Consider the following 11,294-nt stretch of genomic DNA (forward strand, 5'->3'; position numbering starts at 1 on the left):
AATAAAACATGTTTTTTAACATAAATTTTAAAAGAATTTCTATGATAAAATCATTTTTTTAAATAAATTTTCAAGTAAAAACCTTTTCAACATTTACTTATTCAAAAATACCCGCCATGAAAGTACATTTTCCGACCGTGAAAATTCATCGAGCCGATTGCTTGACCAATCCACCGGAGGTATAGAAGCACCTTTAAGCATTAAACTTTTAGAATGTCGAATTTTCATTTGTCCTAACTTTTTTTGCCACAAGAGTTTCCTCTCTGTAATTCTTATTGATATGGTTGATTTAAATTGTGCGGGAAATTTGAAATCATATGTTAAATCAAATTTCGCGCGCAATTTTAATCTACCTTACCGACTAACAACATAGATAGTAAACTCTATAGTGTCAAAAAGTTAGGACAGATGAAAATTCGACATTCTAAAAGTTTAATGCTTTAGAAATTCGACGTTTTGAAAATTCTATGTTTTATAAATTTGGTACTTTGGAAATTCACTCATACGAAAATTCGGTTAACTACAGATATGGTTAAATAAAAATTTGATTAAATAAAAATTATTTTAAATATAATTTCAACTAAATATAAATAGTTGTACATCAAAATTATGTTAAATATAAATTCTGTGAGATTATAGCTCAATTACATATATTTTACGTTACATAAAAATTCGATAATATAGAAATACTACGAAATGAAAATTCTGATAATTGACAAATTTTTTAGGTTATAATCCTTTTAAATAAACTTTTATGCACTTAAAATTTCATTTAAGCAAAATTTTTATTTTTTAAAATACATACTAAAAAAAAACGCTGAACAACTAAATGTTCTATTCTTTCATATTTCCCTACATGGATATTTTTATAAATTAATATACAGTCAAATGAAAAAAGTAGTTAATAAATATTTTTTCAAATACTAATTTCTTGTGATAAAAATTTGTTTAAAAGAAAACTCGAATTATTGCAGTTCTAATAAGTAGATATTTTAAGTATTTTATTTCGATACCACAAAAATTGTTGCAAGTTCAATGTGGGGAATATTCATGCGTCCCATTTTTTGACATCCGAGAGTCATTGTACGGCAAATATCTTCGACTTAAATAAACTTTTTGTTTTTTTTATTTCAGTCCCTCAGAAGGCCGCAATCACTGCAGCGCAGTGGGAAAACTGGATTTTTTTTATATAGCGAATAACTCTTAATTAAAAAAGAATATTTTTCTTTGAAAAAATTACAAAATGTTGACTATTTATACAAATATGTATACATGTACAAAACTGTATAAAAAATTAGATGCAATAATTTCCCTGAAAAAAATTCCTAAAAATCACCGTTTTCTTCAGTCACTCACACTAAACTTTTATAGTAATGTAAATTTTATAAAAAAAGTATAACAACTTTTAATGTTTCAAAGATTTATTCACGATTATAAAATAAAATGTATGTAGTTCTACAATTATAAATAAAAATATAATTTTGTTTAATATAAAATGTGATTTTATTTCGAATTTATAATAACAATAACAATAATAATAATAATAATAATAATAATAATAATAATAATAATAATAATAATAATAATAATAAGTCAAGACTATTTAATAAGTAAACTGTTTTCGAAGAGCCCAAAAATAATGAAGCTAAATCCCATAAAAAAAGAGGAAAAAATGTTGCATTTTAAGCAATTCGGATATTTGAATTTTTGATAATATTAGATAATTTTAAATTTTTTATCAAAGAGTCGAGGCTATTCAATAAGTAAACTATTTTCGAAGAGCCCAAAAGTAATGAAATTATATTTAAAATTGCACTGGAATGTCGTAAAAGTTTGACCTATAAATCATGGAAAAGGTATGGAATTTTAATTTCGGATTTCTGTAGGAATCTTGTTATTTATTTACAATAAAAATTTAAGTATTACTTACATATAGAATCTATTTCTTATTTAAAGTAGAGAGTAATGCAATTTAATATTCACTATATAAAGAAATAACAAAATAATAACAATACACAATATTTTATTTAATTTGAAAATAATTTTAATTTATGCACATTAATTAATTAATTAATTAATTAATTAATTAATTCATTCATTCAATCATTCATTATAAATAGATAAAAGAAACTTGAACTCTTCATTTAGAAGCGAAATATTTAGACAAATAAGAAATATTCACTACTTTTTTTTAACGATCATCTTACTGACTTCTAAATAAATCAATATTACATTAAATATACATAATAAATTCACAATTACACAATAATAAGAATAACAATATTAATAATTATACTATAAACAGATTAATATTTATAAAAATTTGTAAAACACATATTCATATTACTAGAGCCATCTATGATTGTAATAGATAATCACAATTTAATTTAATTACCTTATAATAAAAACTATAATATAAATTAAAATAATCATAATAATAGTGATACTTATATAACAAAAAAATAAACATTTACTGACAAGTAATTAGTAAACAAACAAAAAAATTTTACTCAATAAAAAAAATTGTCACTTACCAAAACGATTTCAAATCTCGCGCACTTTCAAAATTCCCTAGGAAGAACATATTACATAGATAGTAAACTCAGATGTTAAATTCTCTTCGATAAAATGAACATTCGAAGTTTTAAAAATTCGATCAAATTAACATTCGGAGTTTTAAAAATTCTATCAAATTAACATTCGAAGTTTTGAAAATTCGATGTAATGAGCATTCGAAGTTTTGAAAATTCGAACAATTGAACATTCGAAGATTTGAAAATTCGATGAAATGAGCATTCGAAGTTTTGAAAATTCGATCTAATGAGCATTCGACGTTTTAAAAATTCGATCAAATGAACATTCGAAGATTTGAAAATTCGATCTAATGAGCATTCGAAGTTTTGAAAATTCGATCTAATGAGAATTCGAAGTTTTGAAAATTCGATGTAATGAGCATTCGAAGTTTTGGAAATTCGATGAAATGAGCATTCGAAGTTTTGAAAATTCGATGACATGAACATTCGACTTTTTAAAAATTCGATCTAATTAACATTCGATGTTTTAAAAATTCGATGAAATAAGCATTCGAAGTTTTGGAAATTCGATGAAATGAGCATTCGAAGTTCTGGAAATTCGATGAAATGAGCATTCGACGTTTTGAAAATTCGATGAAATAAGCATTCGAAGTTTTGAAAATTCGATCAATTTAACATTCGAAGTTTTAAAAATTCGATCTAATGAACATTCGAAGTTTTGAAAATTCGATGAAATGAGCATTCGACGTTTTGAAAATTCGATCAAATGAACATTCGAAGATTTGAAAATTCGATCAAATGAACATTCAAAGTTTTGAAAATTCGATCTAATGAGCATTCGACGTTTTGAAAATTCGATGAAATGAGCATTCGATGTTTTGAAAATTCGATGTAATGAGCATTCGACGTTTTGAAATTTCGATCAAATTATCATTCGATGTTTTAAAAATTCGATGTATTGAGCATTCGAAGTTTTTAAAATTCGATGTAATAAGCATTCGATGTTTTAAAAATTCGATGAAATGAGCATTCGAAGTTTTGGAAATTCGATGAAATGAGCATTCGAAGTTTTGGATATTCGACGAAATGAGCATTCGACGTTTTGAAAATTCGATAAAATAAGCATTCGAAGTTTTGAAAATTCGATCTAATGAGCATTCGATGTTTTAAAAATTCGATGAACTGAGCATTCGACGTTTTGAAAATTCGATCAAATTAACATTCGACGTTTTAAAAATTCGATCAAATTAACAATCGATGATTTAAAAATTCGATGAAATGAGCATTCGACGTTTTGAAAATTCGATGAAATAAGCATTCGAAGTTTTGAAAATTCGATCTAATGAGCATTCGACGTTTTGAAAATTCGATGTAATAAGCATTCGGAGTTTTGAAAATTCGATGTAATAAGCATTCGAAGTTTTGAAAATTCGATCAAATCAACATTCGAAGTTTTGAAAATTCGATGAAATGAGCATTCGATGTTTTAAAAATTCGATGAACTGAGCATTCGACTTTTTGAAAATTCGATCAAATTAACATTCGATGATTTAAAAATTCGATGTAATGAGCATTCGAAGTTTTGAAAATTCGATGAAATGAGCATTCGAAGTTTTGAAAATTCGATAAAATTAACATTCGACGTTTTAAAAATTCGATCAAATTAACAATCGATGATTTAAAAATTCGATGAAATGAGCATTCGACGTTTTGAAAATTCGATGAAATGAGCATTCGACGTTTTGAAAATTCGATCAAATGAACATTCGAAGATTTGAAAATTCGATCAAATGAACATTCGAAGATTTGAAAATTCGATGAAATGAGCATTCGACGTTTTGAAAATTCGATCAAATGAACATTCGAAGATTTGAAAATTCGATCAAATGAACATTCGAAGATTTGAAAATTCGATGAAATGAGCATTCGACGTTTTAAAAATTCGATGTAATGTGCATTCGAAGTTTTGAAAATTCGATCAATTTAACATTCGATGTTTTAAAAATTCGATCAATTTAACATTCGATGTTTTAAAAATTCGATCTAATGAACATTCGAAGTTTTGAAAATTCGATGTGTTGAGCAATCGACGTTTTGAAAATTCGATATATTGAGCATTCGATGTTTTGAAAATTCGATGTATTGAGCATTCGATGTTTTGAAATTCGATGTAATGGATATTCGATCGATTTGATTTTTGGGAGATTTCATACGACCGGATACAAGAAACATGCAAGAAGTATATCAAAAAAATAAAATAAATTTACAGATTTTCCATGACTTATAGAAACACTGAACTGCTTTAGCAAATCGTATTGGTTACTTCAGATTTATGCGATACAAATATGGCAAATTAATTTTTGAATCAATATTTTATAAAATTTCCTGATTTTTCCAGGTTTTCCCTAACCGTAGCAACACTGAATAATAATTCGTATTTACACTTCTACTAATAATATTAACATTTTGGCAAAGTTTTGAGAAAATTCATTTTTTGACCTGGACAGTTGAGGAATTTTACTCCATATATTTATTAATTTATTATATTATTAATATTTCTTTAACCTTTAAAAACAAGAAATTCAGAAACTAAGAATGATAATTGATTAACAAGTGTAAATAACTAATTTTTTAATTAACATAAGAAAAGATGTCCTAAAAAATAAGGAATTTCTTAAAGTGGCCACAACTAAAATTTGCAATATTGCAAATTTGATAATTTTTGAAAATTATCAAAATGGCGGCCATTTAAAAAAAATGGAAAACATGTTCTTCATTTTTTGGAAATTTTTTTTTTTGTTACTAGATGAGAAAAAGAACTTTTTCAAGTATAGGTATGATGTTTTTAATAGAGTGTTAGAAACAATTTAATTACTTGTCTTTTTTTAACTTGTAATTTAATTTACTTTTTGACAAATTTTTTCAAGTTATTGGTATCTATTTTTAAAACATTGGCATTTGCCTTGGCAGCCAATAACGATCCAATATTGGCAATGTGGTGATCATTCCAAGACTCTACACGGAGAGAAAATATATATTAAATTTTGTAAAATTATTTTACAATTTGGGGAAAAAGTGCCACAAACCGAAATTTTGACATAGAAAATACTAAATAGTGAAAGAAATAATATCAAATTTAGTAAAGTTATATTAAAATTTAACTAAAATTTTTGTATTTGATATAACTTTACTAAATTTCATATTATTTCTTGCACTATTTAGTATTTTCTATGTTAAAATTTCGGTTTGTGGCACTTTTTCCCCAAATTGAGAAATTCTTTTACAAAATTTAATATAACTTTCTCTCCGTGTAGCAACAGGGAAAAAAATTATAGCGACAAACAAAATACTTTAGAAGACATCAAACCTTTAAGAAAAAGTTTCTTTTTTCATCTAGTAATCACAAAAAAATTTTCAAAATAATAAAAAATGTTTTTTAGAAAATAATGTTTTTTGATTTTTCAAAAAATGGCCGCCATTTTGTTAATTTTCAAAAATTTTCAATTTTTTGAAGAAAAAGCATTAAAAACACTACTAAAATTAAATTAGAAAATTGAAAAATTTCTATTTTCGTAAAAACTAGAAAGATTTGAAAATAATTTGTTAGCTGTTTAGCCTTAAAATCACGATTTGTCCTAAAATTTTGAAGTTTGCATAATTCAGCCAAAATTTTTTCTTCAACAAATAAAAAAATACGTTTCTCTTTAGTTGTCCTAAAGAACAAGAAAAATTATACTAAACTTGATTTAGAATTTTTAACCTATTTGTCCTGCATGAGTTGAAATAGAAACAGCCATAGAACATTTTTTTATTGATATTTGTTCAAAATAGTCTAATTTATTAATATTAATAGATTACTATGTTAAAATGCCCAAAAATAGTAGGTACAAATTAATTTTAAAACTTACCTATGAAATGTTAAAAGTCACCACATTTTAATTATATTTTTATAATAAGTTTGCAATTACTTATTTAGAAATCAGAATCCATTACTGCTTAATAATGAGTACTTGCAAATGTAGGTACTTTTATGCAGGGTTGTTACGCTTTTGCTTTTTTCAAATTCCCTGACTTTTCCAGGTTTTCCAGGTTAAAAAACGGAATTTTTCCAGATTTTTAAAACGAAAATTATTCGAAAACATCAATAACAATTTTCTTTTCCGAAATTTCGATTATTCTGACATTCTTCAATTAAATATATTAGAAATTAAAAACTTCGAAAAATTAAAAAAAAATTCCATTAAACTTTTTGAAAAAAAATAATTCTACAGAATTCTTCTTAATTAAAAGTATGAAAAGTTCAAATTTTCAAAGATTTTAATTTGAAACCTTTTAAAAATTCAATTATTTCTCTAAATCCACGCTATAATGCTTTCATTATTGAATTATTATCTAAAATTTTAACTGAAATTCATTTTTAAATTAATATTTATTAGAAAATTCAATTATTTAATTACAAAAATAAATATTTCATTAAATAATTGAATGTTTCTTAAAATTGAATTTTCATAAAGAATTTTATCAAATTTTTAAATAATTGAATTCTTGAGTTAATAAAATTTTAAAGAATAATTGCAATTTTTTATCAGTTTAGTTAAAATTGTATTAAAAATAATTGAAATTCTGCCAAGAATGTTATTAAAATTATTGAAAATAATTGAATTTCGGAGAAAAATTATATTATTTATAAAGATAATTTTGAACTTTTAAAATTTTAAACTTTTTCAATTTTTAAACATAATTGGTTTTTTGCGAAGAATTAGAATTATTATTACTTTTGAAAATTATTGAATTCTTGAGACAAATTTTATTAAAATTTCTTTTTAAATAATTGAATTCTTTTGTGAAATTTTATTGAAATATTAAACATTGAAAATAATTGAATTTTAACAAATTTTCGAAATTAATTAAATTTGTAAGAAGAATTTTATTCAAATTATTTTGAAAAAAATTAAATTGTGACAAAGAATTTCATTAAAATTTTTATAAATAATTGAATTATTTGAAGAAATTTAATTAAAAATGTATTGAAAATAGTACTTAAATTCTAATAGATAAATTGTTGCAAAGGTTTTAAAAATAATTGAATTTCTTTGATAAATTTTAATAAAATTTTTAAGAATAATTATATTTTTCGAGGAATTCTATTAAAATTGTATTAAAAATAATTGTCTACGATGAGTTTTATTATGTTTTTATTAAAATAATTGAATTTCTGAGAAGAATAATTTTACTACTTTTGAAAATAATTAAATTTCTGCAATCATTTGTAATTGCTTCAAAATTAAATTTGTTTTAGTGTTTTTAAATAAAATTGTTCTATAAATCCATCATTTTTAATAATAAATTAAATAAATATTAAAAAATTTAACTAATTTCAGAGGAATTTTAGTTATTAAACTTTTTTTAAATTCTAGGATTTTTAAATAAAATTTCTAATTAAATTCATTCAAAATTAAAATTTTATAAAATTTCAAATTAAAACCTTTTGAAGTTCATCTACTTATAAAAATTGTAAACGCAATTGTTTTAAAATTGCATTAATTTTGAAATATTATAAATAAATAAATTTCAAGAATAAACACAATAACTTTAGAAAACAACTTTCCTGGATTTCCGGTTATATATATCACATTGAACTATAATTTTATACGAAAAAAATAACAAACTAATTCTAAAGATAAACTAAAAAAACATAAATTTTTTAAATGTATTTATTGTAAAAATACAACTTATAAAACAAGTGTTTCTTGCAACTTCATTTGCTTCTTACTTTTGGCTTTAATTTGTGCAGCAATACGGTCAAGATCTCTACGACCTGCACTGGTTAGTACACGGCCACCTGATGTTGATTTTTCAATTAATTTAAGTGACTCTAAAGTTTGTAAAACTTTCCTGGCAACTCCTCCAGCCGATCGACAGAAATGACTCGGGTGTGTTCCATTGCGCTTACGTCCTCCAAAAATCTTTGTCACAGCACCTACACCAATTGGGCTGCGAATATAAATGTGACGTACTACAGCAGCACACCGAATGTAGAACCAGTCTTGATCATATGGTGCCAATTCCTTAAAGCGTGCTGATTTAACAATATCAACCCATTCCGGGCACTTTACTTTTCCAGTCCTGAAAAAGAATTAAAAATTAATATCAAAACATTATAATTATTAAGGGTCGGATAAGTATGTGAAAATTGCCTTTTCTCTAATCAAGTAAATATATATATTGTAATTGAAAGTACTGAAAATACTAAATTTTAAAAAATTAGAAGTTAATTTTCATTTTTAAATTTACGTTTAAAGGTTTTTCATTAAAATTTTTGATAATTCAATTATTTTAGAAATTTGCAATTAAAATTCTGCAAAAGTTGATTTTCAAAAATTCGAACAAAATACTTGAAAAAAATTAATTATTTTCAATTAAATTTTACAAAATCCTTTAAATGTATAATTCGGAAATTTAAATAGAAAAACGATTTCAAAAATAATTTTTGACAGATTTGTGTACCTAGTTATTTTTCGCACTATGAAAATCGAAACGAGTTACATTTTAATACTAAAAAAATATATTTTATTGACAATATTTTGGAGAAAGTAAAAAAAGTCGCAATTTTTGAAAATAAGTCGAAAAAAAATCTCAATTTTCTTAATTTCCCTAACAAAAATTTTTTTTCCTGATATTTCCCTGACTTTACTACTTTTCTATAGAGCACTGCATTCTGTTGCATGAATCACCTTAATATTTATAAAATTTTATACGTTATTATATTATTTAAATGCCAAACAGTAAAAAATATATTTATATTATGTTCTGGTATTAATAATCGAAATAAGAAATAAACCACACTTAATTCTAAAAATATTGAGTCTAAATTTTATGATAACACTTGGAAATGTATTTAAAAAAAAAGAAAAACTTCTTATTTTTAATTAGAAAAAGGTGAAAAAATTGAAAAAAGGGATTGTGATGCCTGGAATTATATTCCAAAGAATCATGAATATTAAATCAACTTTTCAATAAGCATTATATGAACGGGAGGCGTCGATTAATTATTCCAAGATATATTTAAAAAATGAATTTGAGCAAATGTCACACACACATTAATATACAAATAACAATTTTCAACATTAATTACTTACTTTTTCAAAAAGCTGGCAAATGTTTTGACAAACTCATGTTGATCGACGTCTTTCAAAGTAACGGAAGGCATCTAAAAATGAGAACAATAATTTTAATAGAATGATTGAATATTTAAATTTAAGAAAAATGTTTTTTATAAATAATTAACACTCTTAGATTGAAGAATAAAATGCATTAAAAGCTTAATCTGAAGTACAGTCAAAACCAAAGTTAGTCCAATGTCGTAATTTTGTAATTTAAAAGAAAAAGGCAAATTAAATTTTAAATTCATTTTGGTGGAAGTGCGAAGAATTTAATTTTGTACATTTAAAACGATTTAAAGTTGCATTTGTACAAAAATTACAATTTTGTCCATAAGAAACATTTTTTAAATTTTAGGTTATGTTACTTAAATAATTTATTAGACAAAAAATTACAATTTTTATTCAAATATAACCTTAAATTGTTCAAAATGTAGAAAATTAAATTTCTTACGCTTCTACCAAAAAGGAATTTAAAATTTAATGTCACCCTTTTTTTTTAACTACGAAATTTTGACATTGGACTAACTTTTGTTCCAATTGTTTGTCAGATTCTTCTTTAAATAAGATTTATTTTTTTAAATAGTAAATAATTAAAGATAAATTATTAACTTTTAAAATGTACCGATCAAAAAGCTTTAGCATTAAATTATGTGCAGAAAGTAAAATAACAAATTTTTAATTTATTAATATGTTGTAAATTTTATAATATTAAAAATGGGAATTTTAATGATTTTATATGTTTAATAAAAATGACAAACTTTCATCTATCTAAAATAACAATTGACCATGTAAACTTGCAATGCATAATAAAATAAATCATTTAACAAAAAATCACATTTTAAGTGTTCACAGCAAACTAACACTTACAGCTATAAAAGAATTTACTTAGTCAACACCACAAAATAAATATTATATTAGGTAATCTATTAATTCGCAATATTTATTAAATAATTATTAAATAATGTTATAGTGCACTATAACATGTATCCACTATAAAACTAACGTAATTTACTAACATATGAACAATAAACAGCACCAAAGCCACGTGTTTGTCACAATTATGTAGTGCACTAATAGTTAAAAAACCAAATACAGTTAACTTATAAGATCTCAATAATGAAATAAATCAAATACTAGAAAAAAAGTATTTTTACAAATCTACAAAAAATATATAAAATAGAAATCCATACCTTCTAAACTTTATATTTTTTTAGATGAAACTAAAATTATCGTCTACAACCAAGCAAAATGGCTGAGAAAAGGACCATGGAATATATATTACACATAGAATAGGAATGCGCACATTGTAAAAGAGCGTAGGCTAATGTCTTATGCTGAATCCACACTCAACCTTAAGGTGCTTTATACTTCCGTTTTGGTCAAGCGCATCGACTGAAGGCCTAAAGTCCAACGCACAATAGATTTGCGGCGAAAGTCGTTCACGAACAAGACGTATGAGATGGAAATGGACACAAATATATCTCTATCCTTTTCTAAGTCATTCATTGCGTTCACGAACGTCATTTGGGAACGCAAAGCATGGTTTAGAAACGGACTCAAATATATATCTGTCCTTTTCTATCTCATAGATCGCGTT

General features: G+C 24.1%; 1 protein-coding gene across 1 annotated transcript; it reads right to left on the reverse strand.

Moving 5' to 3' along the window:
• Positions 1–8,230: 8,230 nt before the first annotated feature.
• Positions 8,231–11,037, reverse strand: LOC122505872 (40S ribosomal protein S19). Its single transcript, XM_043617740.1, has 3 exons — positions 10,888–11,037; positions 9,674–9,744; positions 8,231–8,660 (listed from the first exon to the last, which is right to left on the reverse strand). The coding sequence occupies exons 2-3, from the start codon at positions 9,742–9,744 to the stop codon at positions 8,267–8,269; spliced, it is 465 nt and encodes a 154-aa protein (XP_043473675.1). The 5' UTR covers positions 10,888–11,037; the 3' UTR covers positions 8,231–8,266.
• Between the last annotated feature and the right edge of the window lie 257 nt (positions 11,038–11,294).

Source organism: Leptopilina heterotoma, unplaced genomic scaffold, assembly GCF_015476425.1.
Source record: "Leptopilina heterotoma isolate Lh14 unplaced genomic scaffold, ASM1547642v1 Lhet_38, whole genome shotgun sequence".
Taxonomy (NCBI): Eukaryota; Metazoa; Arthropoda; class Insecta; order Hymenoptera; family Figitidae; genus Leptopilina; species Leptopilina heterotoma.

Bases quoted from the DNA above. Each gene is read 5' to 3' on its own strand.
- LOC122505872 (XM_043617740.1), bottom strand. From the start codon at position 9,744: ATGCCTTCCGTTACTTTGAAAGACGTCGATCAACATGAGTTTGTCAAA. The intron at 8,661-9,673 runs GTAAGTAATTAA...ATTCTTTTTCAG, and splicing joins TTTGCCAGCTTTTTGAAAAA to GACTGGAAAAGTAAAGTGCC.